The sequence below is a fragment of the Pristis pectinata genome, chromosome 27 (assembly GCF_009764475.1).
Source record: "Pristis pectinata isolate sPriPec2 chromosome 27, sPriPec2.1.pri, whole genome shotgun sequence".
Lineage (NCBI taxonomy): Eukaryota > Metazoa > Chordata > Chondrichthyes > Rhinopristiformes > Pristidae > Pristis > Pristis pectinata.
Window position 1 is genome coordinate 13714542 of NC_067431.1, and position 26004 is coordinate 13740545.

The window sequence follows — 26004 nt, forward strand, 5'->3', positions numbered from 1 at the left end:
CTAATTTTCACATTTGGTCCCACAGATGAACTGACAAGATTCCTTTTTTAGGCATCCTGAGCAGCTAGCTAAAACTGCACATTTAACTGAGGGTTTAATGCCAAATGATAGACACTATTGAGAACTTTAAATAATGATGAGCAAGATCTACTCCAATCACTATTCTTCAGATTCTGGAAATACCAATTCTAGATAACTTTTAAAAATAGTAGATCTCATTTGTTATAAAATTGCTTTTATGCAGGAATACTACCCCAGTTTCGGCGTAGTTATCGCCCCATCACCTCTCCCTTCTCCTGCCTTTCACTGCCATCCACTCTTGTCTGTCCTTTGGGACCTGAATGAAGGCTGCTGCTGATGAAGCACTGACTGAGTCGATGAGGCCAGAGAACCAAGTTTTGTTGATCCTCCACCTTGTGTGAACACTAGTTAAGCAGTGCCATAGATAATAGGACCCATCATTTCTAGGACCAGGAAATTACAGTGAGGACTGATATTTATGTGACAAAATATTATTGCTTAGAATTGACAGATCTTTATTCAATTTTACTGGTCTGTGGTTTAAATCCATCATGTTTAGGCTGTTTCTAGAGCAAGCAAAAAATGTTTGTAGTATGTGTTTAATAAAACATTTTGGTAAATCAAGAGGTTCATGATGCTCATGAACTTTATCTTCACAATGTTGCAGATGACCTACCTCAACTTTTTGACACTTAATACCCTATTTATTTAATTTTTGAAAAGAATTAAGCAGAGATTAAAAAGGCTCTTTATCTATTGTTTTCCCTAGGAACATATATGCTCTACACACAAGCTGATGCCTGTGACATCTGCCCTTCAGGACACTACTGTATCAATGGTGATAGGATTGAGAAATGCCCTAAAGGGCATTACTGTCCAGCACAAACTAGTCTCAACTGGAAGAAATGTCCAAAAGGTAACTGCAACAAATGTACAGATTGGTGGTTGAGTGAGAATTGTTATATTTTTACTGAAGAAAAGTTCTCTATATCCACAAAACTCTTAAGCTCCTGCTCCACCCCTTCCCCTCACCTCTTTATACTGGCTACCTCCCCTCTGTCTTTCAATCCAGATGAAGGGTCTCGACCCAAAATATCGACTGTCCATTTCCCTTCACGGATGCTGCCTGACCCGCTGAATTCCTGCAGCTTCTTGTCTGTTGCTCCAAATTCCAGCATCTGCAGCTTCTTGTGTCTCTGTCCCGACCACAAAGTATCAGGAGGAACATGATGTGGCAAGGAATACAATCTGACTTCCATCCATACATATACATGTGATTATGTTTGTGTGTTTGCCCATAAGCATTACATTAGCGTAACCAAAAATCATTTCCTCTATTTTCGTAGTGGAGTTTCAGTATCTAACCATGGGAGTTGTGGAAACCTTGACTTTGAACAATTAGAATTAGAATATTATGCCTCTTTTCAAGTCTCTACAGCTTATAGTTGATACGATTTTGTAAGTTCACCTATAATTTCCATTTTTTTATCACCATCCTGAATAATTGTGTGTGCGCGATTACAGTGCATAACTGTTTCAGACACCCTTCAAAGCTGTTTAAGATGCCCTTCAGAATTAATTTTCTGCACAAGCAGGTGGATATTTTCTAAACACTCCAGGAGAAAATGTGTTCAAGTGAGCTCTGTTGTAGTTTAATAGAGAAAAAAATAAGCATTCAATCTTTCCATTTTGGGAGGTTCTTAATTATTGCAAAAGCTGAGTCTTAATGGGTGTTGCACTTAGAAACTGAATGCCTGTGTCGACCAAAGCAGTTAAAAATACTGATCCCAGTCACAAAGCTGGGCTTTCTCTTAAAACTGGAACCAAAACATGAAAACAAACACATGTTAATGGCATTTTGGACAATGTATCTAAATGAGTACGGGCATCATCATGACAAGCAGTTGTCAACTTCAGCAGCTTTCAGTATAACGTATTTTGCATTCATAGGTACATATAGTTCAGCTCTGGGACTGCAGACAGTGTCTGAATGCACTCCATGTGACGCTGGTTTCTTCTGCAGTGAAGCAGGAGCATATCAAGTGACTGGGCTGTGTGCACCCGGATATTACTGTGAGATGGGAGTGGATACTCCTACACCAGAAGGCAACAATACAGGCAGAGGAGGTGAGGTTGCAGCCAGCACAGTGAAATATTCACATTTCTTCAGGGCAATTGTTTGAGTATATAAGTCTGTAATGAACCTAAAGTGGCCAACTGACAATCTTGTAAGAAAGATTAAAAGAAAAATACATAAGTTGCAGTTTCTGTATTTGTCTAAGATATCTGTCTAATAGAAAGGATCGACTTTATTCATTTAAGATTTAACAATCTATGAAATGTAGAATTTCTTGCCCTGACCATTGAGCTGTAAACTTTAAGAACACAAGGAGGTAATTTTATATTTCTTGCAGTAGTCCAGAACTAATCCTCTTGATTTTCCCATGGCCTTGTACCTTACCCTGCTTCAAATATTTAGCCATTTTTTCCTTTTAAAGGATATAAGTGTCTCTGTTAGCTACACTCTATCAACTGGCTGCAGAGACATTTAAGCTAATTTCCTTCCATGTTTTCTGCTCGTATGTTGAAATGGATGACCTAGCTGGAGGAATTGTCCTCTATTCATTCTCTCAACCCTTCAATAATTGTCGCCACCTCTGTCAAATCCTCTTAGCCTCTTCTAATTTTGGTCCATGAGCATTGCATATTTATGATGCATATGTTAAGCTACCATAAATGTATAATGTCATCACAGAGATGTGCATACAATTCATTTCATTTTAGGGCCATGTATGGAAGGTACTTTTTGCCCATCTGGGAGCTCAAAGCCAACCACGTGTCCTGCTGGGAGCTATAGTGACAGAAGTTGTCAGTCAGAATGTGACCTTTGTAAACCTGGATATTACTGTGCGGAATCCTCCACATCATTTCTCTTGACACCTTGCTGGCCAGGTAATTTCATATTTAATGGCCTTTTAATGTGAAAATTATCATGTCATAACTGACCTGTGCATTTTTATCTGCATATAGAAAATCTGCCAAAGTAATTTGCATTGCTACTGAAAATGTATTCCCCAATCTGATGCTGCTTTCGGTTCACTGTGACAGTGTTGCTTACAGGAAGTCTTCATAATTGATACTGATTGTGTCATAAATTACAAAGTTGTCCCTTTGCTGGTTGAATTTAGGTTATTATTGTCCTGGAGGTACCTCACACCCTACCCAATATCCATGCCCACTTGGAACTTATAACAACAGAACAATGGCTCATAGTGTCTTGGACTGCCTTTCTTGTCCAGGTTAGTGCAACAACCAATGTACCAAAGAATTACTCTGCACTCACAAGGGCAGTTAGCTGGTTCTAGGTTGGGTACTGTAAATAACGTTGAGAATTAGGTTCTGAAAAAATTTGATATACACCAAATTTTAGTCACGTGGTGTTATATTTTTGCAGTACACTGCAATCTTAAAAAAAAAGGTAATTTAATCAAAAGTGAATCAAATTTATTACCATTTCAGGGTCAAATCACGACTAGTGAAATTCACCTGGAAACTTCTAGTCACAAGTCACCTTTGCAACCCTGATATAGTTTTCACATCAGGGCCATGTTGCAGTACACTCCATTTAGGACAAAAATTGGTTACAGTATTCTAACTAAGCTCTTGTACAATGTTTTATGTTGTTTTGCATTATTCTGTGGCTAAAACCTAATATCCCTTATAAAGCTGCTTTATATATGAGTTCATGATATTGGTTATGAACAGTTAAAAAGTGATGCACTGTAAGATCCATTTGCAATGTTCAGCTCCTTGGCCCAGCACTGAACAGTGATAGTTATGTTGGTTATTATATCTCTTGAATAAATTTTAAACTGTAACTGTCAAATTCAGCTTGAATTCTGTTTTGTTTTCATCCTTAACCACATTTTATTTTATGAATTTGTCTTGTCTAGCCGGTCACTTCTGTGACAGAGAAGGTCTTAGTGCTCCTTCGGGTCTCTGCCGCCCAGGGTTTTATTGCCCAGGTACAGCATGCAACAGCCAGCCTCAAATTCAAGCCAACACAACCAATTATCTTGGGTCACATTCTAACTGCCTTGACCAATGTGGAAATTCTACAGAGATTGTTTGTCCTCCAGGTATCCATTAATACATGTCAATTATTACAGAACATTTGACTATTGTGGAAAATTTCTAACACTGTTAGTTATGTAGCTGGAATATTATAGGAACTTTCAGTAGGTTCAGAAGTGGATGGTAATCATATCTCCAGACTAAAACAATATAAACATTTTAAAAACCAACACACGAGCTAACACACCAATGCTAACACCATGTTCTGCTGTCAATTGCTACTGATTTTTCAGTGTAGCCACCCAACCAAAGTCAACAGAGTGCTTCAAAATGCATGTTGGAGGTCAGACGTCAGCATTTTTAACTGGCCTATGTGGAAAAGCCACTGTGGCCTTTACATTGGATGAAAACCCATCATTGCTGTGCCTTCAGCTGACTTCTTGTCTGCAGTGAGTGAGAGATAGATAGGATGCAGCTGATTTGGCAATCCTGGTGTCCCTTGAACACCCACCAGCCTTTAGGTAATTGTGAGCTCTGGGGTTCTGGATGGAAGTCTCAGGGTAGGGATTAGAGTAATCTAGGTGAAGGTATTGTCATGTTTCCTTACCTGGCTGGTGGACCTAGTGGAGCACCCCAGACCCCACAAAGGAATTTTTTAATCACATTCCTGAAACTTATTTCACATGGAACATTGCAGCCATTGAAGAAAAATGGGTACATGTTACAAAATCAAGAAATGAGGCAAGGATGAGATAAAAAAGAAAAAAATGCTGGAAATACTCATCAGGTTGGGCAGCATCTGTGGAAAGAGAAATGGTCTGCGTGTTGGATCAATGGCCTTTGTCAGAATAAAAAAAATGTTAGAAATCAAATATGACTTAACCTGCAGAAAAGGGACAGGGGAAGTATAACAAGGAGAATGACTGATATGGTTGAGACAAAGAGAGACTGAATGGCATAAAATGTAGTGGTGGTGGTAAATCCTTGTTAATTGCAGTTGATCTGTCAGGACGAGATATAAAGAGAAGGAAATTAACAATAGGGGATGAGACAGGAAAAAGAATTGTGAAACTGTGGTAAAAAAAATATCGCAGTTGTAAAATGTGAAATAAAAAAGAATGCTGGAAAGGTAACATCAAAGAGAGGAAACACTGAGTTAACATTACAAGTTGATAGTTTCTGAATTCAGTGTTGAGCCCTTATGGCTTTATAAACCCAGTCAGAAGCTAAGCTGCTGTTCTTTGAGCCTATTTTGGGTTTCATTGGTGCACGCAAATGTCCATTCTCACCGGCAGAAAATACCTGCGGCCCCGCAGTAGTCGGCAAATCCACCCCCATTCATCACACTGGTCTCCCAAATACTCACTCATATGTACAGGATGTCCATAAATCGTATGTTTGTAACCTGGGAGGACCTGTACCTGGAGTTGTAGAATTCAATATCGAATCCAGAAGGCTGCAACATGCCCAGGCAGAAGATAAAGTGCTGTTCCTCAAGCTTGCGTTGGGCTTCATTGTGACAATGCAGGAGACTACAAACCGATAGATCAGAGTAGGAGTGGGATGGAGAATTAAAGTGGCAGGCAATGGCAAGCTCAGGGTCACCAGTGTCTGAACACAGGTGCTCTGTAAAGTGATCACCCAACCTGCGTTTGGTTTCTCCAATGTAGAGGACACCACATTGTGAACACCAAATGCAGTGCACTTAATTGGAATAAGTGCAAGTGAATCACTGCTTCACCTGGAAAGATTCGTTGTGTCTCTGGATAGTGGGAAGGGAAGAGGTGAAAGGACAAGTGTTGCATCACCTGTGGTTGCAAGGGAAAGCAGTGTAAGAAGGGGGGTGGTTGGTGGGAATGGAAGAGTGAATGTTGTGAGAAAGGTTCTTTTGGTATCTTAAAGATAAAGGTCTGGACACAGTCTTTGTAATTTAAAAATGGTTTATTAACAAAGACAAACGCGGGGACAGAATGAATGGGAACAGATGCACACTCGCACACTCTCAAACAGGAGATCATGAATGTGGAGGAAAATCGCTACAGACAGTGAGGTACACACACACTCACTCACACACACACACACTCACTCTCACACACACACTCTCTCACACTCACACACACACACACACACACACACACACACACACACACACACACACACACACACTAACTGGGTACAGATGATCAAGGAATAAACTATACAATGTTTGGACACCCTGATTCTGGACAAACATTGGCTCTTTGGTCTCGGGAGTCCTTAACTAACTGCCCTGAATTAGTGCACAGCTTACCTCAACATCCTTGGACACAGAAAGAGAAAGAAAAACCAAACATGCAGCACTTTTATGCTGCTGGGTGGCTGGGTAGCCCAGCAAGGACAAAGGTGTTTTAAACAGGCCAATAGTAGATGTGCCCAGGAACAAAGGTGCTCGCACAGAGCAATCCGAGTGGTCCAGCAAGACAAAGGTGTTTACCTAACAGGGCGGAGCCAGACCCCTGATTGACAGTGGTATAGCTTCCGATCTGATAGGCAATGCTATCATCCGACCATGGGGGTCAGTAGTGTTGTCACTGTCATCTGACCCCTGGCCTTTCATACTACACAAGGGAAAGCAGTGTAAGAAGGGGGGTGGTTGGTGGGAATGGAAGAGTGGACCAGGAAGTCATATAGGGAACTGTCCTTGTGAAATGCTGCAAGGGGAGGAGAAGGGACGATGTGTCTGGTAGTGGGATCTCTTTTGAAGAGTGGCAGAAATTGCAGAGAATCATCCATTGAATGTGGAGGTTGGTGGGATGGAAAGTAAGGACCAGGGAAACTCTATCCTCCTCCTGTCCCAGAATAGAAGAGCAGAGGTACAAGAACTGAATGAGATGTTGTCAAGGGCTTTGTTAACAATGGTAGAGGGGAAGCACAGTTCAGGAAGAAGTAAGACTTTTTGGAGGCTCATCATCAGAGAAAATACAACGGAGATGGAGGATTGAATAGAACCCTACAGGAGGTAGGGTTGGACAGACAGTAGTCGAGATAGCTATGGGTGCCAGTGCATTTGCAATGGATGTTAGTAGACTATCTTAGATGGAGACAGAGATCTAGACAAAGAAGGCAAGAGTCAGAGAGAGACCATGTGAAGGTGAGGGCAGGGTGGAAGTTAGCCTCAAAAGTAATGAATGATGAGTTCTGCACGAGTACGGGAAGTGGCACCAATGCAGTCACTGATGTACTGGAAGTGGAGCTGAGGGAGTGTGTCTGGGTATGACTGAAACAAATCCCACTAAAAGACAGACATAGCTTGACCCCATTGAGTGCCCATAGCTATGCTGTTCATCTGAAGAAAGTGAGTAGATTTGAAGGAGAAGCTGCTCAATGTGAGAACAGGTTTAACCAGGTGAATGACGCACACAAAGTGCTGGAGGAACTCAGCAGGTCAGGCAGCATCTATGGAGGGAAATAAACAGTTGACATTTCTGGTTGAGACCCTTCATCAGGACTGAAATGCATATGGAGCAAGCAAGCAAGCATGCAAGCAAGAAGCGGAGGGCCCTGTATGGGATGGAGATGTAAAAGAATTGTACATCCATGGTAAAGGTTGACATTAGCTATATTTGAGTTCAAACCAGGGGGTTGGGGTGGTGGTGGTGGGGGTGACACCATGATTTTGTTCTCTGAGAAATGAGCCATTGTGGATCTATGGTTACATAGCTGGTCTAGTTTCCCATTCCATGTCCCCAGTAAGTCATCTTGGTGTATTAACCCACTATATCCTTGTCTTCTCATTGTAACTTTCTATTTTAATTAATAATTGATAAATGGGTGACAAAGTTATTTCTTCCCTAGGGTTCTATTGTCCTGAAGGTTCTTCTCGTCCAGTTCCATGCGGCCTTGGACTATACTGTGAGCAGTCTGGTCTATCAGCTCCAACTGGGCCGTGCAAAGCTGGGTTTCTGTGTGATGGCAGTGCAACTGTTCCCAACTCCAAGCCCTGTCCTGTGGGACATTACTGCCCAGAAGGAACAAGCTATTCTAAACCCTGCCCTCCTGGAACCCTGTTGGGTAAGAACATTAGTAACATTGATTTCTAGTTCCAGTTTTATTGTGTTTGTTCTAAGTGTTATCATTTTAAATTATTCTCTTATTAAGGCACAAATATACAATGAGAGGAGGATACAAAATGACCACCTTGGCCCATCAAGCTAGTCCCATGCATCCATTATGATTCCCCCTGCTTCCATTTTGCCAATACATCCATCATCTATCCTTTCCATCGTAAGATAAAAGAAAGGGAAATAAAAATTCCTAACCCATTTTGGAGATCAAAAAGACCTTTGGGAAATTCCAGTGTTTTAATTGCTGCTGAATAAATATCCTTTATCCTGATAACATATTTTAGGCCACAGTTACATTAGTATTTTCATATCAGTATGATAAATAAATGGATGTACCTACTGAACCTTTCTCAGAGAGCCTTGTCCTCCAGCCAGTTCTTTGTTGGCCCTGCAGAAGATCGAGCATCATACTCACATAAAACAAATAGATTTAACTGCAGCTTTGTTCTGTAGTATTTCACGTTGACACTTCTGATGTAATAATCTAGACATCAATAATTCCTTCCAAACACATTGAAAATTTTGATATCCAATCTGGGTGCTTCTCCTCCTGTTGCCAGCAGATGGCAGGCAGGTGACATCAATTTAGCACAAACAGAAAGAAAAAAGTCCTTGAGCAGGTATCTTCCAGTTATCCTCTTTAATAATTCCTTATTTTCTGGAGTGCAATGATCCCAAGAAGAGTTATCTAGCTCAGCTTTTCTACAGCCAAGCAAATTCAGGCTGCACAAAAGCACAAATAATGTTATTGTTAAATTATCAGTTCTATCAGATAGGTCTTCTTGTGTACAAGATGGAGCTGAAATAAAAGGTGCACAAACTCGCTGTAGAAAATCTTCTAGTGGTATGAACCTAAAATTTCATTATGATAGTTATCAATGACATTGATCAGGAAACGTTGATGTGACAATTTACTAGAATAAAAGTAACAGAAGTATGATCAAAAGCTATAAAGGAAAATTGATGTACCCTACGCACTTTTAATCTAAAGATATAAGGTATTTATTTATTGAATGTAAAATTCTGTTTTTGATCTTGATGTTTTTAACTCTTTGTCTTTGTCATTTTCCTCACACAAAGCCGTTTCAGGAGGAGCTGCTTTAACTGATTGCAGTCCTTGCCCATCTGGTCATTACTGTTCGGGTTATGGCTTGTCAACTCCTTCAGGCTTGTGCAGTGCGGGGTATTACTGTCCTGGAGGACAGAGTGTGCAACGACCTTTGGAGTACATGTGTACCCCTGGTCACTTCTGCCCTGAGGTCAGCAGAATGAATATTATTTTTTGCTTTACTAAACATGGTGAAAGTGTCAAGTAATTTGATGGAAGATCATTATGATGTTTAAATGATATGTTATACTCATTATTCTGATCTTTTCCCCAACATTTCTCTCAATGGTCTATAAATTACAGCCTCCATCAGCTTTTTCAGGCTAGAGAGGTTGTTTACCTACAATAATGGCTTAGTGTGCCATTTAAAACCTGCTTCACCTGATAAGACTTAACATTTTTGTTCATTGGTACAACAATTTTAGTCAGTAAAAATTTAATCAGATTAATCAAATTTAAAAGATATCAGAGGGAGGTTTTTGACCCAGAGAGTGGTTGGTGCATGGAATGTGCTGCCTGGGGTAGTGGTGGAGGCAGATATCTTGGTCAAGTTCAAGAGATTGTTAGATAAGCATATGGAGGAATTTAAAATAGGGGGATATTTGGGAGGAAGGGGTTAGATAGTCTTAGGCGTGGTTTAAAGGTCGGCATGACATGGTGGGCCGAAGGTCCTGTGTTGTGCTGTATGGTTCTATGGTTTAAACCCAACATAGTTTTTTTTATTCCATGTTAAGTGCATCTTGAAAGCCTCTAATGGGGTTCCCTGTGGAACAATGGGGCTCCATAGATAGTGGTGGTGGCATTGAACTATGAGCAGATGCTAGAAACTGCTGTCAGCTTTACAGTGTAATGATGAAACAAATTCCAGTACAATCACTATAGTGCTCAACACTGGGCTTTCAGTAACAGCCTTTGATGTTGATCATGGAAGAAGTTCAGTACTGACACCAGCTTTTTAATTCCAGCATGATGTCAAGATTAGCCAGAAAAAAAACCACTGGAATCTGCACAGAGCCCTGTGCAGCTTTGGTTCCATATGTTGGTCACTGCGTTAAAATGAACGATCTTTATTATTCCATTGTTTGCCACTTTATGGAATTTTGAATTTAATCTCAAATCCAATTAAAAGAAACAGATGTGACACCAGCTGAGTGTTTTGTTTGAGTAGATTCACTGAAATTTGACTAAACTGCTTTCCTACAGGAGGCTTTGACATGCAAGTTATTCTTTACACGTTTCTGATCATTTTTGACACTGTGAGTAAGAGTGGATGGTATTGAGAGCCTTTGATTGAAGTTGACTGATTCTGGAACAATTTCCAATGTCTACATTATCTCACTTTTGTATTATTGAATGGATCTGTTCTCCAGTACAGAAGGGTTTGAGTTTTAAAGTAAAATTTGTCAAGAATAATTGGAATTCAAATAAGAAAGAAAGAAAAAGTGGAGAATAGTATTGGTTATGTGTTGGATATTAGTTTACAGAGATAGTCATGAAAGTGACTGACATTGTCTGAACAAGTTAAAAATATCACAGCACATTATCCTGTTGTAATATTGCTCTCAATTTCCACAGGGAAGTGCCAATCAAACCAGCTGTTCGCCAGGTCATTACCAGTCCAAGTGGGCAACAGAAGAGTGTGAGGTTTGTCCTGCAGGATTCTACTGCCAAGCACAAGGTAAAAATGGAACAAATTGATGTTGATTGAGAACATGGCAGAGAATAATTTTGAGGAAGAAAATTATAACTGGCTGGTTCAAACATACCATTTTATGTATTACAGTTTCATTCTCTTCATTTATTTATATGCTTGCTTTTTTTCCCCTCCCTCCTTCCATCCCTCCCTCCCTCCCTCCCCCCTTCCCCCCTCCCTCTTCTCCCCCACGCTCCCCCCCCCCCCCACCCCCAGAGTGCTGCAATCTATCATCTGCCCATTAGGCTCATATTGTCCACCAGATACTGTATCTACAAGCCAGTTCTTCTGCCCTGAAGGTACCTACGGAAATGGAACTGGGTTACACAAAGTATCGACTGCTTGCATTGTGATCCTGGAATGTACTGTCAGGGTTCAGGTTTCCTCCAGACACTTTCCTTGCACCTCAGCTTGGTGATTCCTAAAGTCTCTAATATAACAAATGAAATAAAAATACTCTTTAAAAACAAATGACAACTGACAGGCAAATTCTACTTCTGATCCTACTCCACTGAGAAATTTGGGGTTGGATTTTAACTTGGAATTGTGCACTAAGTTCTAAGTTTAAGCTGATTTTCAGGTTTACTGTTTACCAATATCAATACTACAAAGGTTTATTTGATTTTTGTCTGCAAAATATAACTGTATTAGTCAAGTCATTTTATCTTTCCAGGGAATACTAAGCCAACAGGACCATGCAGTGCTGGGTACTTGTGTATCCTGAGCGCCACTGTACCAACCCCAACTGATGGGATTACAGGACATCAGTGTTTACCGGGATCCTTCTGTCCAAATGGTAGTATCACAGCGCAGCCTTGTCCAAAGGGAACCTTCAGGTATTTTTGATAAGACAGAATCCTTGTTGAAACATCATTACTAGTGATGTTTCAGTGCCAGGTATGCAAGTGGACAAAGTTTTGGTAATTATCAACTCAATATCAAAATGTCCAATGGTATTGCTCATGTTTTCAATCTCGATCTTAATGTTGAGGGCTGAATCTCCAAATGAAGGCTCTTGCATAAGTGATGCCAGACAGAAGCCTTTAATGCCTTTTTAATGGGCAGTTGGTTTTAGCTCTAACTTTGAAATGTTATCCTACAGAGATGTAACTTTTTTGCAGCTGTTGGAAGCATCTTTATCTGCATATCAATTTTTGAACTTTAAGTTTTGTTTGAGGGTGGGGTGAATCACGTATGCTCAGATATTGTTGTAAGAGTAAAATAGATCAAAGCCTCAACGTCTTTCATTTTGAAATATTTCAACCAATGTGTGTTGGTTTTTCACTTTATATTAATCTCCTTCTAGTTATTATTTTAGTTTTAATTTGTTATTCAATGTTTTGGACATCAGTTTTGCAAACTGCCCAGGAGCAGTTGTAAGATTGATCATTCTTACAATTCCAAAACATTAGGGAAGGGATGCATTGACACTGGCCTCATGGTTTCGTATTCCTCTTTAATGAAATCATCTGAAAATATGTAGAGTAAAGTTGACACTCTGTGGCGTTTCTGTCTGTTGCTTGGTATGTAGCATAGAAACATAGAAAACCTATAGCACAACTCAGGCCCTTTGGCCCACAAAGCTGTGCCAAACATGTCCCTACCTTAGAAATTACTAGCATTTGATCTTGTGGCTTTTACAGTGAGAAACTAGGACTAACTGAAGCCTCGCACTGTCAAGCTTGTACCCCTGGACAGTACTGTGATGAAATGGGAATTACTGCTGTGTCAGGACCTTGTCGGGCAGGTAATGTGTCACCTCGAGTCTTATTAATTTCTTACACAGGCTGTCCCTGGGTTACGGACGGGTTCCATTTTTACAGATTCCCACAAGTCGATTTTGTCCATAAGTTAGAAAATACATAAAATCGCTTGATACGGTAACCTTTAACTCCACATCATTGGACTGCATGGTGTGATGAGTGGCAATTAACAAGAACATTAATTTATTGTCTTCCCCTGCCTAGTTATGTTGGCACAGAATCAGGGTATCCCATGCTCAATGGCTGGTTTTGATTTCATTTCTAATTGTCAACAACTACTACAAGCTTTAGTTCTTCCTAGTCTATCTATTAGATTTTGATTAACAGTATGTCTCATGAATAACACAATGGGATGGAGTAGTAGTTGTTTAATACTGTGGAAAAATTTCAGAATCTTGTATTCCTCTAGCCTGTCAAGTGGCTTATTTTTATAATTGGTGAAAGGCAATGGAAATATGTGAAGGGCTGAATCAGATTTAAAACTGGTTCTCAAGGGTAAAGGCAAGTGTAAACCTAACCAAAGATGAAGGACACATGTTCCAACTGTCCATGGACTCGATCCACATGTAGTGACTCTGGAAGTTGTCTCAATCTTTCTCTCCCTACTACATGTTTTGAAGTTAAACTGGGTCAGTGTTCAATGGCAAACCAGAATGCTGAGATTATTATCTATAACTCCATTATTTGTATCGCTTTCCAATCACTATTTTCTGATATTTCCTTCAGGATTTTTCTGCCTTGAAGGATCCAAATCTCCAGCTCCCATTGCAGCCACATTTGGTGACATTTGTCCTTCGGGTCACTACTGTCCCAAGGCTGCAGCCCTCCCCATCCCATGTCCACCTGGAACATTCCGATCAACAACAGGAGGCACCAGTGAGGAAGATTGCACACTGTGTCCTTCAGGTTAGTGTGTAATTGGAACTATCTTTTTACCATTGATATTTGAGTGCATTTACCAGCTTGGGTCTTTTTTTAAATTTATACTTTTATATATATATCACACATGTTTACGTAAATGAAGTGATCCCTGTCCCACAATGCCTGGAAAAACAATGAGCAATGGTATTGTGGAACCTGTGCCTAAGTTTAATGTCATGATATGAGCCTGATTTTGCATTTCTAAAGGTTTCTATTGTATGGAACTGGGCAAAGACAGTGCTGGAGATTTTTGTGACCCAGGATTTTATTGTAAGAAGGGAGCAAAGACTGCAACACCTCTGGATGGCATTACAGGTACCATATTTAATTATGAACTATTTTTCATTTGACTCTGCCATGTAGCCATTGAGAGTAAATAATTTTTTTTTTGAGCAGTTCTCACTGAACATTAAGATGTTTTGAAAAGTCTACCAATATATACATCTAACTCTTGAACAAAGTTACAGCTCTAACTCTATCTCCAGAATAAAAGTCAAAACATTAGTATATCTATATTGTATTTATTTGCAATGGAATGGCTAAAGATAATTACATATCCTATTGATAGTGCTTTTGAAAATGCTGAGTCGGCAGTGAGATATGCCGACCAACAACTTGCAAAGAAAACTCAGATTATATTACAAAACAATCTTTGAAAGACCCTCTATTTAAACGTATAATGTCATTTGGTTTTAACTTCTTTGGGCCTGAACTTTCTGTGAGCAGTGAGATGTCCTTTCTTTCTTAACCACTAATCTCACTCTTGAGCAGAGCCACCAGAAGAACTTCCTCAACAGAGTAACATGCAAGTATGAATGACTACAGAGTGCACAGTATGATTAAATAGTACTGGTAGTTATGCAGTGCCAGTATTTAATGCTGTATATTCTCTTGAGCATCATTCAGAAGATATTTAATATATTCTATGAATTCAGGTGACATTTGTCCTGTCGGCCATTATTGTCCATTGGGTTCTGCTGTGCCCACACCATGTGAAAATGGGAAATTCATGAACCATACAGGAGCAGAAGAATGTTTCACCTGCCCAGAAGGATACCAGTGCATAAACGGGTAAGATGCACTGGAAGGTAGTCTGGGAGATACTCTTGTAGAGCTGATACATACTCGTTTTAAAAAATTTCTCAAGACACCAGAAGCTTCAGAACATACAACTCTTTATTGAAGACATATAACAACCAGATGTATGACAACATCATTATGTCACACTTGCTTATGATTCATTTATATAAAGTAAAGGGAGTGCAGGCAGTACTTCATCTTGTCTGGATAGTGATGTCAAGTCAGGAGCATGCAACTGCCATCCATGAGTGCCACATACTGTAATCAAAGCTTATATAAAGGGAGGAAAGTAGAACATAAATAAAAATATAAAGACTTCAAAAAGTAAAAGATCTATTTAGTAAATGTGAAAATCTGAAATTATGGTGGGTACATGAGGTTATTTAGTAAGGTTTGCTTGCTAAATGGGGATAAGGCCGGAAATTGGGGTTAGAATAGTGTACTTTTGTTTTTCACCCTCCCCCCCACCCCCAATTTCTCATTTCTTTTTCTTTTTTCCCTTTTCCTTGGAGCAGACTCAATGGGCCGAATGGCCTACTTCTGCTCTCTTGTCTTGTGATCTTGTGCTGTATTACTCTATGTAAACAATTAGACAACAGAACAAGCTTCATCACATTTATTAGGAATTCAGCACAAAGCAGATTGATATAATTTAGTATCTCAAAAGGTGTTTTAACTAAAATTTAAATGTATGTATTTTTTAACTTTACACATGGTATGTCGTTATCTCAAGAAAGAAGCATCAAACACAAAATGAAATTATAATACACAAATATTTTTGTAATTGCTTAACAAGCATTTAATATTGTGAAATGATTTTCATGTCTGTAAATGCATCTCAGAATAAGGCCTCCATGTGAAGCTGCATAGAATTTCAAATCCTAGTAAGGCATTAGTTCTACTCTTGCATGTATCACATTAACTTACCACATTTCCAACTTTAAAACTCCCACTACCTCATTCTCACAAAATTGCAAGAGTATTTGAAGGCTTAATTTTGCCTTTTAGATACTTTAAAGCTTTAACTTCTGTGGGCTAATTTAGTTCTATTGCTCAGGTAAGACTTAAGTTTGTTGAGGTGAAATTGGTCATGAGCAAAAGTATGTAACAGGTAACTGTGTATTTTTCTCTTGGGCAGATTATAAAATGAGCTAACTTTCATTTCATGCTATTGCTGAAGACCTAATTTCACCAATACTTCTTTAAGATTTTGATTAGGCATTTCCAATCATCCTCATACTCATCTCCTTCTCTACAGAGAGCAAGCTGAACCTTGCCCCCAAGGTTCGTACTGTCCAAAGGGTACTGGTATATCTCCCCAACCCTGCCCTATTGGGACATTTGGAGCATCCTGGGGACTAGGGAAGAGATCTGACTGTACTCCGTGCCTTGGTGAGAGAATGTGGTGCTTGATTGTGTAGATTTTGCTTCTGCTTTCTTAATATATCTTCCCCATTTGTAATTGATCCTTTGAGATATTCACAAAATATGATTGCGCCACTTATTTATGAATTGTTTGGGTTGCTAAATTTGTTCTGGGACCACATAAAATGTTCATGCATGGAAGTCACCAATCTCAATCCTGCTGCTCTCTCTCAGCTAGCATGGTCTCTGCTTGGTTCCATGAAATAGAAGCCTTCAGAAACACAAAAGCAGGCTCACCACATGACTTTAAACTCTTAAAGGTGATAGAGTGAGGACTTATGTTACCACCAACTTTGAAAGGATGTCTAATGCTGATTCACCTTTTATATGCTACCAGAGGTATCTTTGGCTGCAGATCAATTAGACCATTTCTGAAGTTGGGGGAAAATAATCACAAATGTCACCCAGCATTCTTGTAAAGAGTAAAATGCATGCAACTCCTGTTTTGATGCCACTTTTACAAAAATCATTGGCATATCTGTCCCATAAACAGTATGGAGTTTTCAATGGAGACACAAGAGACTACAGATGCTGGAATATGGAGCAAAAATCTGCCGGAAGAATTCAGCGGGTCAAGCAGCATCTGTGGGAGAAAAGGAATTGTCGACATTTTGGGCAAAAGCCTGCAGCAGGAACCTGAAGGGCTGAATCTGACCCTGAAGTTCATACTGAAGCAAGCCTTCACCAGACTTGTGAAGCTGCTTCTGTAGCATTTGGAGGAGACCAGAACTACCTGGTCTGTTGTTGAGCCCAACACATATTTTCTATTTAAAAAGCAAAAAACTGCAGATGCTGGAAATCTGAAATAAAAACTGAAACTAGTGGAAACACTCAGCAGGTCAGCAGGCATCTGTGGAAAGTGAAACAGAGTTACCCTTTCAGGTATGGGACCCTTTGGCTGACAATAGATCTTGGACCTGAAAATTAACTCTCTTCGTCTTTCCACAGATGATGCCTGCCCTGAGGAGGGTTTCCAGCATTTTCTGTTTTGATTTTATTACAGTTAGGTTCTCCAATGTTTTTAATTAGTTCTCTGCACCCAACCCAACATCCCTAATTACTTTGCTGCAAATGTCTTTCAAACATCCAACACCAGACCCCAGACTGACTTGTACCCCAAATCCCACCCCCATCTAGACACCTCTCCAAACTCCTCCTGCTGCTCCAACCCCACTCAATTTCATTCCAGTTTCCTGATGCCCAATGGTGCTCACGAATCCCCCTCTCAAAATGTTGGTCTAATTCAGCCATCACAATATCAACCTTTCCATTCTTCTGAACTATGTCCTGCAATCTGTCACCTGCCTACATTTCTCTGCTGGATCCATGATGGTGCTCAACAACCTGACTTTTGTGACAATAGCACATCGTCATAACGGGGTTGCACACAAAACATTTGTAAACCTCCAGTGCCTCTCGCTAACAATGTGGTGTGGCACAATTTAAAGACTTGTATCCATTAAAGCATAATCCTGTATCTATCCACTAACACTGTTAAGTTATGGTAATTCTTTGTTAAATCAAAACTATGTGATAGGCACTTAGGTCTTCAATATTATTTGTTTAAAATATGATACCTGTAGAACATTTGGGTGTCTCTTTGTACAATTCTGCTTTCTCTGCATTAGAAAACCATGCAGAAATGAGTTCGGATTGTAAAGAGTTTTCAGTGACTGAAACTCTAAAATACATCAGAAAGAATGCCTTGTAGATAAATGAATCCACTTCAGCAATACTTAAGCTGAAGTATTTATCATTTCTTGACCTCAGTGGAGTTAAAATCACAGACACGACAACCAACTGGGTTCTACTGATCTGGTGAACACCCGACATGTACACTGGGTGGGAACTAGCCCTATTCCCCAAATCCCACCAAATAATCTTTAAGCATGTGCAGAATGCAGCATAAAATATAAGTTCAATGTGATCCTGCAAAAATTGCTCCACACATCCGAATGAAGACTATAAATCCTTTTAGCCTTGGGTAAGCACCATGTAGGAAATGATATTCTGCATCCTGAAAGTGGAATGAGTTAGTTTCCTCAGAGTACCATAGCAGGGCACCATAGTTCAGTGTTTATATTTCCAGAGTAGCAATCCAGAAATCTGAACCAGTGATCTGGAGGTTTGAAATCAGAAACGACCACAACTGTCAGAGAACTTATTCCACATTCATTTAGTTAACTGAAATAAAAAGCCAGTATCAACTGGATTGTCATGTAAGCTCAATAAGTTCACTGATATCTTTTAAAGAAGGAAGTCTGCTATCTTTACTTGGTTTAACCTAGATGTGACTCCAGACCCACACGAGTCATTGACTCTCAACTCGCCTTTAAGATGGCCCAGCAAGTAGCTTGGTTAAAGAGCTATTTAGGTTGTGCGGAAAATACTTAACTTGCCAGTCACGACCAGATTGCGAGTAAGAGTTAAAAGAAAACAGAGTTTCTCCTCTAATTCACATACAGCGAGTCCTTGTTCTCAGTCTGGCCAGTAACAGGCTCAAACAAAATAGTTGACGACCTTCTGTACTGTAATTGTGACGTGTACAAATGCCTAAAGTCCCAGGGAAAGAAAATATTCTAAAGTAAGAATTATTTTGTGCCATTTCTAATGTAGCATGTTAGAAAATCTCAGAAAACAATTCTCAATCTATCATCCTTAGGTGGATTCTACTGCAGTAGCCCAGGCCTAACACAAGTTGAAGGCCCCTGCGATCCTGGATTTTATTGTGAATCTGGAGTCAATTCTCCACGCCCTTCCATATATTTCAAGCATACAGGGAATGGTGGTGAATGTAGTGCAGGTGCCTACTGTCCCAGCAACTCTACGCTACCTATACCGTGCTCACCTGGAACCTACAACTCTGAAACAGGTACACACCCTCCTGGACAGATGTGAAAGTGGCAGTCTATTTTCATTTACGTTCACGCTGAAACTTGACTATGTAAATCACATCATAATATCATGTTACTTGAATACTATGCTTGCTTATACATAATGAATAGCTAAAATAATTTGAATTTAGATACTTTTAATTTATTAATTTGTTTTAAATGCTTTTCAATCATTGTCCTCTTTTCTTGTATCTCCTATTTTGTTACAACATAGAGGGAGGAGATTTGGACCATTGAGTCTGTGCCAGGTCTCAGGACAATTCCACCAGTTCCATTCTCTCACTTATTTCCCTGTAACATATTCTCGGCCCCATGTTCACTGACACCTCCCTGATTCTCCAAACAGCCACCCACCCTAAGAGTAATTTAATCTAATAACCAACATATCTTTGGGATATGGCAGGGAAACAACACCCAGGGCAAACCCATGCCGTCACGGGGGGAACAGACAGCACTGGGGGGTCAGGATCAAACTCAAGTGTCTGGAGCTGTAAGAGAATAGCACTACCTGCTGTGCCACAGTGCTGCCCCCTTTCTGTTATGCCTTGGAGGAATCTATGTTTTAACATTCCATGTAAAATAAGTAGACCAGCTGGATATTCACTCCCAAAATAGGCAATATTAAGCCTTAGTATTCATTTTTAAGTGCCATACAATCTGACTATATTTGATAAAGGATCAAAATTGGTCTATGTCAAGTGTCAGTGAAAAGACTGTATTTGAATTACTGTGTGGAGTACTTTGTTGATAATGTTGCCATCAAAACCAAATTATTGCATTGGGAAGTGTTTAAGAAGCATGATTCAATGGACATAGAACAGTACAGCAAATGGAAATTGAAAATCAAGTTCATTAAGTTAGACTTGCCTCTTGTAATATTTACTTAAAGGGATTGTGATACAGGGGTTTATACTTATATTGGGTTTGATGAGTTTTCTTTCTGTGGATGGCAAGCAACTGCAATTTCCTGTTTCCCAGATTAAAAATGTTCTGAAGGTTGATGTGGTTGTCTCAGAGACCTGACCCTGTCGGTCTTTGGAATTATCACTTAATTGGCAAATAAACTATCTGGAAAATAAAGCAAAGTGCTTCTATTTTGAAACATTGTGAAATGCAAGGTAGTTGAAATGGATGTTTAATGTGGAAATCAAGTAGCAATTTTAGTAAAATAATAGGATTTTCTGCATTGAATTGCTGGGCAGAATTTTTAGCATCAGTGGATCACCCATCTGTAATACACCACCCTAATTTCTGCTTGTGTCGAATGCAATGGAACTGAATATCAGTAAAGGAAATAAAGTTCTTTAGGTTAACCTAAAACCAGCATTCTGGACAAAAACCTCATATGGTCTAAGGAATCTGGGTAACACAATAGAACTTGTTGCCTCATAGCTCCAATGATGACGTTCAATCCTGACCTCTGGTGCTGTCTGTGTGGTGTTTACATGTTCTCCCTGTAATCACATGGGTTTCCCATAATTTCCTCCCACATCCCAAGGTCTTGTGGATTGATCGGATAATTAACCACTGCAAATTGCCCCAATTTAGAACAGTGGAATCTGGTGGGAGTTGAGAGAATATGGGGAGAAAGAACAGGATTACTGTAAATTATTGTCCAGTGTGGACTTGGTGGGCCCCAGGGCCTGTTTCCATGCTGTATGACTCTAACTTTAACTTCCACACTGAAATGCAGAGCAGGAAAAGGCAAAAGTTTTATCAGTTTGGGAGAGTTAGCATGCCTTTGTGCAGGGCAGGTCGTGTCTTACCAACTTGATTGAGCATTTCGTGGAGGTGACAAAAGTGATCAATGAAAGTACAGCCGTGGATGTTTCCTACGTGGATTTCAGTAAGCCATTCGACAAGGCTCCTTGTGGTAGGCTCATCCAGAAGATTAAAATGCATGGGATCCACGGTGACTTGGCTGTTTGGATTCAGAATTGGCTTGCCCATAGAAGACAGATGGTAGTGGTCACACAAGAGACTGCAGATGCTGGAAATCTGGAGCAACACAAAGCATTGGAGGAACTCAACCGGTCAGGCAGCATCTATGGAGGAAAATGGACAGCAGCCTGATGAAGATTCTCAACCCAATACATCAACTGTCCCTTTCCTTCCACAGGTGCTGCCTGACCCACTGAGTTCCTCCAGCACTTTGTGTGTTGCTCCGGAGGGTAGTGGTCAATGGTTCCTATTCTGGCTGGAGGTCCATGACTTGTGGTGTTCTGCAGGAATCCATACTGAGACCTCTGCCATTTGTGATATATAAGTTTGCAGATGACACAAAGCTTGGTGCCATTATGGATTGTGTAGAAGATTACCAAAGGATACAGAGGGATATAGATCAATTGCAGATATGAGTGGAGAAATGACAGATGGAGTTTAATCCGGGCAAGTGCGTGGTGTTGCACTTTGGGAGATCAAATGTAAAGAGAAAGTACACATTTAATGGCAGGACCCTTAACAGCGTTGATGTACAGAGGGATTTGGAGTCCAAGTCCATAGCTCCCTGAAAGTGGCCACATAAATTGATAGGGTGGAAAAGGTGTATAGCATGCTTGCCTTTATTAGTCAAGGCATTAAGTTCAAGAGTCAAGGTTATGTTGCAGCTTTATAAAACTCTGGTTAGGCCGCATCTGAAGTATTGCATTAAATTTTGGTTGCCCCATTGTGGGAAGGATGTGGAGGCTTTGGAGAGGGTGCAGAAGAGATTTACAGGAATGCTGCCTGGATTGGAGGGCTTGTGCAATAAGGAGAGGTGGTACAGACTAGGGTTGTTTTCTCTGGAGCTGCAAAGGCTAAGAGGAGACCTGATAGAAGTTAATAAAATTATGAGAGGCATAGATACAGCCAGTATCTGTTTCCCAAGGTCAAAATGTCTAATACCAGAGGGCATGCAATTAAGGTGAAAGGGGGAAAATTCAGAGGAGATGTGCGGGGAAAGTTTACACAGAGAGTGATGGGTGCCTGGAATGTGCTGCCAGGGGTGGTGGTGGAGGCAGATATGATAGAGGTGTTTAAGAGGCTCTTAGACAGACACATGAATATGCATAGAATGGAGGGATATAGACCATGTGCAGGCAGAAGGGACTAGTTTAATTAAGTGCCATTAACTTAATTAGTTTGGCACCACTTAGTGGGATGGTGGGCCTGTTCCTGTGCTGTACTGTTCTATGTTCCTTGAAAAAGTAACAATCTGTAATGAATGAACATGTTTGATTCCTCTTCTGTATTCTTCTGTCTGACTGTACAAATCTCTGAAAAATTTCAGGTCAGAGTATCTGCCAGATATGCTTAGCTGGACACTTCTGTCTGGGTGGTCTTTCCAATCCCTTCCCACTACAGTGCCCATCAGGGCACTACTGTCCAGAACACACCAGCTTCGCAAAGGAATATCCATGTTCCCCTGGGACGTATAGTAGTTTGCCTGGTCAAAAAAGCTCAGCTGGATGCTTGCCTTGCCCTCCAGGTAAACAAACACTGTTCTAAAATACTCACTGTGACATTTTTTCAGATGACTTCCCCATACCCTCAATAAGTAAAACTAACCAGATATAGTTAGCTTGTCAGTTGTGGTCATTCTCAAATATGGAGACCATTGTATATTACGTTGGAATGCTGTACAGCAAAAGTCATTCTGTTTTTACCACTATGCAGACTCATCATCATTCCCTGTTAATTTATCATGAAAGTTTTTTACTTGTAGTATTGGGTAGAAATGTTTTGCAGTGCAATTAATATTATCATGATGCCTGAAGGACCACTTTCATTATTCCACTTGTCTTGCATTCTATGTAGGGCACACCTGTATGGGGGGGAAAATAGTAGCTTTAAATAAAAAGTCATATGCTTTAGGCATTGTGGTGTTATTAATTCCACTGTAAATTTCCTATATTTGTGGAGCATTCCTCTATAAAATATGCTGTATGTGACCAAGGTGAATTCAGTTCTGTGTGGTGCATACTGTAAGACTGTCTGTACACTGGGTTGCAGAATCAAAGACTACCACATTGAACACACCACAAAGCAGGACAGGATTGTTTGCCCGGCATAGCCCAGATGTAAAAGCTGCTTCAGGTTTGTGCCCAGAGTTCTTTCCACACACGTGGTCGGGAAGCAGTTGCTACGTGGAGAACCTGGCTGTCAGCAGAAAGGTGGACTGTCTGCAGAACTGAATCAGCATCATAGTCTTATCCTGTTAACTCACTTGGCCATTGAAATAATGCTAAGCAAGAATGTCACCATTTACATTGTATCCTGTTAATCCCTAACATCATATTTGTGCTGTCTCCGCGGGATTACTCTGCTGAGGCACGAGGAATAGTTCCTCAGTGAAGAGTTTTCTGGTCAAAAAAGAATGTTGCTAATGTACAATTTGAGCTATATTTTTCTCAATGTACTAATTTTTATAGGTCAGTTTTGTGAAGGAAGTGGTTTGAGTAAGCCCAGTGGGAACTGCTCAAAAGGCTGGTTTTGTACTGGAGGTTCATCCACGAGCAAGCCCCTGTGTTCAGGTATGTTGCTGCAAAGATCCTGTGTAAACTGTGCACCATTCTGTCGCTTGTTGATTTTAAAATATTTGTCTGATCATGGAATATCGTCTTATGTTTAGATTGAAAGGACCAGATTTGCAGGTCTGCAAGTTGTTAACTTTCTATAAATAGTGGAAAAGGCACATATCAAATGATTGATTGTCCAAGTTCTGACTGTGGTGGTATCATCTGCAAACTTGAATAGTTCTGTTCATGCTCTTTACTAACCTTTCTACAGTGTTCAGCTCCATGTACCTTCCATTAATGTGGAATCAAGCTGCTAAATGACAGATTGTATTTGCATCTTATAATTAATGTCCCCTTGAGACGAGAATTTTATTCATTTCCCATACTTGTTTTATAGGATGAATATCTTCAAATTACACCCCTGCCCCTCCCCCCACTGAGGTATCTTGCTGAGAGTCACCATTAACCAGAATATAGCCATGTTACATTGAAATATGAACAGATTCCGGGTTTTCTGCAGCATATAGTTAACCATCTGTTCCACCAAAGCACTACGTTATCTACAAGGCTCGATTCACTAGTAAGATGGAGTAAGTTCCTTTTGCCTGGATAGATGCAGCTGCGACAGCACACAAGTTTGCTGCCATCCATGACAAAACACTTTGCTGAACTTGTGCTCCCCGTCATTAGATTCAACGTTCAGTAACTCAAACACTAGGTTGCAAAGTCTACTGCCTAGAAGATACAGCATTTATATACTTCACTTTGTCTGAGTGGAATTCCCATGGTCCTTCTACCAAAAACGAGTAAATTTGCATTTTATAAAGAGCTTTTTGTAATCTTGGAATATCCCAAGAAAGTATATCGCTAATGAAGTAAATTTTGAAATGTAATTGCTGCTTTAATATGGGGAAACAGGGCAGCAAATTTATGCAGAGCAATGATCTGAAGTAAAATGCTCAGATCATCTGCTTCAGGTGTAACTAGATAATCAGTATTGGTCAGTGTATTGGGAGAGCTTCTCTGCTCTGCTTTAATGCAATTGTTCATCCTTATATCCTCCTAAAAAGAAGAGGACACTGTAGTTCATTTGACAGATAGCACTCCCTTCAGTGGAGCACTACATTACCAAGCTGTATTATGGTTAAGTTTTTGAACTGGGATTTGAACCTGTGATTTTCTGTCACTGAGCCTCAGCTGACACCCAATGGGAAAACCATCATCTCCAAATCACATACCATCAGACTTAAGTCCATAATGGGTACTCCTTCATCACTAGATGAATAAACAGAACTTCCCAACAGGGAGCTGGAACCATGACACAAGGTTGTCAGCAGTTTAAGGAAAAAATTGAGCTGTGACTTTCTCAGAGCAGCAAGGAATGGAAACAAATATGAGTTTGCCAATACAACTACATTCCAGGACAAATATACTAAAAGAAATAGTCGGTGGTATTTTTCATTGAGAAGAATCTCAAACATTTCTCAGAAGTTGTAATCCACATTTTGTTCTGAAATAGTATCTCTTTACAGACGAATTCTCAAACAGTTCTAAATGTGCCAACTCAGGAAATGTTTCCCCAGGAAATCGTTGTTCTTCAGGGTCGTTCTGCCCAGAAGGGTCATCTCTCCCACTAATTTGTACAGCAGGATACTACTGTGATCAATATGAGCTTGCTGAACCAACAGGTTTGATTTTTCTATTATCTGCTCAGAGCTAAAACTAAGTTGAGGCCATTTCAATGCAGGTCTGATCCACATTAAGCAGTAAATGTGCATTTTCCATCAAGGAATGCACAACATTGAGTGCTAATATGCCATTTAGTTTACCTTTTGATAAGTTTCCTTTCTTGAGAACCTTTTCTGCAACATAAGTTAGTGGATCAACTTTACACTTGTCCAGTTTGTACTGAGAGTTTCAGGTTCGTAAATTGTAGTATAAAATTAGCTGCAGGTGAGTCAGGGGCAGCATCTGCAGATCACGATGAAGAACATCTCTGAATAAATAGCTGTCTAGATTACCAAGAAAATGGATGTCTAAAACTATTGGTTATTTAAGGTAGCAACGCAACAGGATTATCAACAAATTTTGGACAAGATGCTTGTACACCTGTCGACGTATCTCAGGTAGAAATATATCAGCAATACTTCTGGAAAATCATTAAAAAGTGATCAGTTTTCTGACATCCAGTTTGTGATTGGCTATCAAGCCCATGGGTCGCCTCCACCTCTACCCTAGACACTTTCATATTTAGCAGTCATTCGGTGCATTTTGTCGCAGCCACCTCCCTCGCCTCAGATTCAAAAAATGTTTGAATAAATGTCCAACCAGGGTCATGCCACCATAGGAATGTGTACAATTGCCAACCAGATCCATCTGCATCCAGATACGTGTGGAACACAAAAGCACCTCCAGCCTCCTCTCTC

The 26004-nt window shown here is 40.1% G+C and overlaps 2 protein-coding genes and 1 long non-coding RNA gene across 3 annotated transcripts in view; all 3 read left to right on the plus strand.

Annotated features, from left to right (window-relative positions):
* The first annotated feature begins 851 nt into the window (after nt 1-851).
* Nucleotides 852-2935, plus strand: LOC127583677 (uncharacterized). Its single transcript, XR_007958287.1, has 3 exons — nt 852-937; nt 1972-2148; nt 2806-2935. It is a non-coding gene; the product is annotated as an uncharacterized LOC127583677 (long non-coding RNA).
* Nucleotides 2936-7901: 4966 nt separating this feature from the next.
* On the plus strand, nt 7902-14498 carry LOC127583577 (neurogenic locus notch homolog protein 4-like). The gene is made up of 8 exons (XM_052039699.1): nt 7902-8145; nt 9279-9457; nt 10882-10984; nt 11673-11835; nt 12643-12746; nt 13489-13668; nt 13891-13998; nt 14455-14498. Exons 1-8 carry the CDS (start codon nt 7902-7904, stop codon nt 14496-14498), a joined length of 1125 nt encoding a protein of 374 aa, XP_051895659.1.
* Nucleotides 14495-26004, plus strand: part of LOC127583578 (platelet endothelial aggregation receptor 1-like) — a 35123-nt gene continuing 23613 nt past the window's right edge. The window contains exons 1-7 of the mRNA XM_052039700.1: nt 14495-14516; nt 14619-14754; nt 16022-16155; nt 18851-19060; nt 22351-22548; nt 23492-23593; nt 25111-25266. Of these exons, the coding sequence (XP_051895660.1) occupies nt 14495-14516; nt 14619-14754; nt 16022-16155; nt 18851-19060; nt 22351-22548; nt 23492-23593; nt 25111-25266 (958 nt within the window). The remainder of the gene's footprint in view (nt 14517-14618; nt 14755-16021; nt 16156-18850; nt 19061-22350; nt 22549-23491; nt 23594-25110; nt 25267-26004) is intronic.

Bases quoted from the DNA above. Each gene is read 5' to 3' on its own strand.
- LOC127583577 (XM_052039699.1), top strand. From the start codon at position 7,902: ATGGGTGACAAAGTTATTTCTTCCCTAGGGTTCTATTGTCCTGAAGGT. The intron at 11,836-12,642 runs GTATTTTTGATA...TGGCTTTTACAG, and splicing joins TGTCCAAAGGGAACCTTCAG to TGAGAAACTAGGACTAACTG. The intron at 13,999-14,454 runs GTACCATATTTA...ACTCTTGAGCAG, and splicing joins ACCTCTGGATGGCATTACAG to AGCCACCAGAAGAACTTCCT.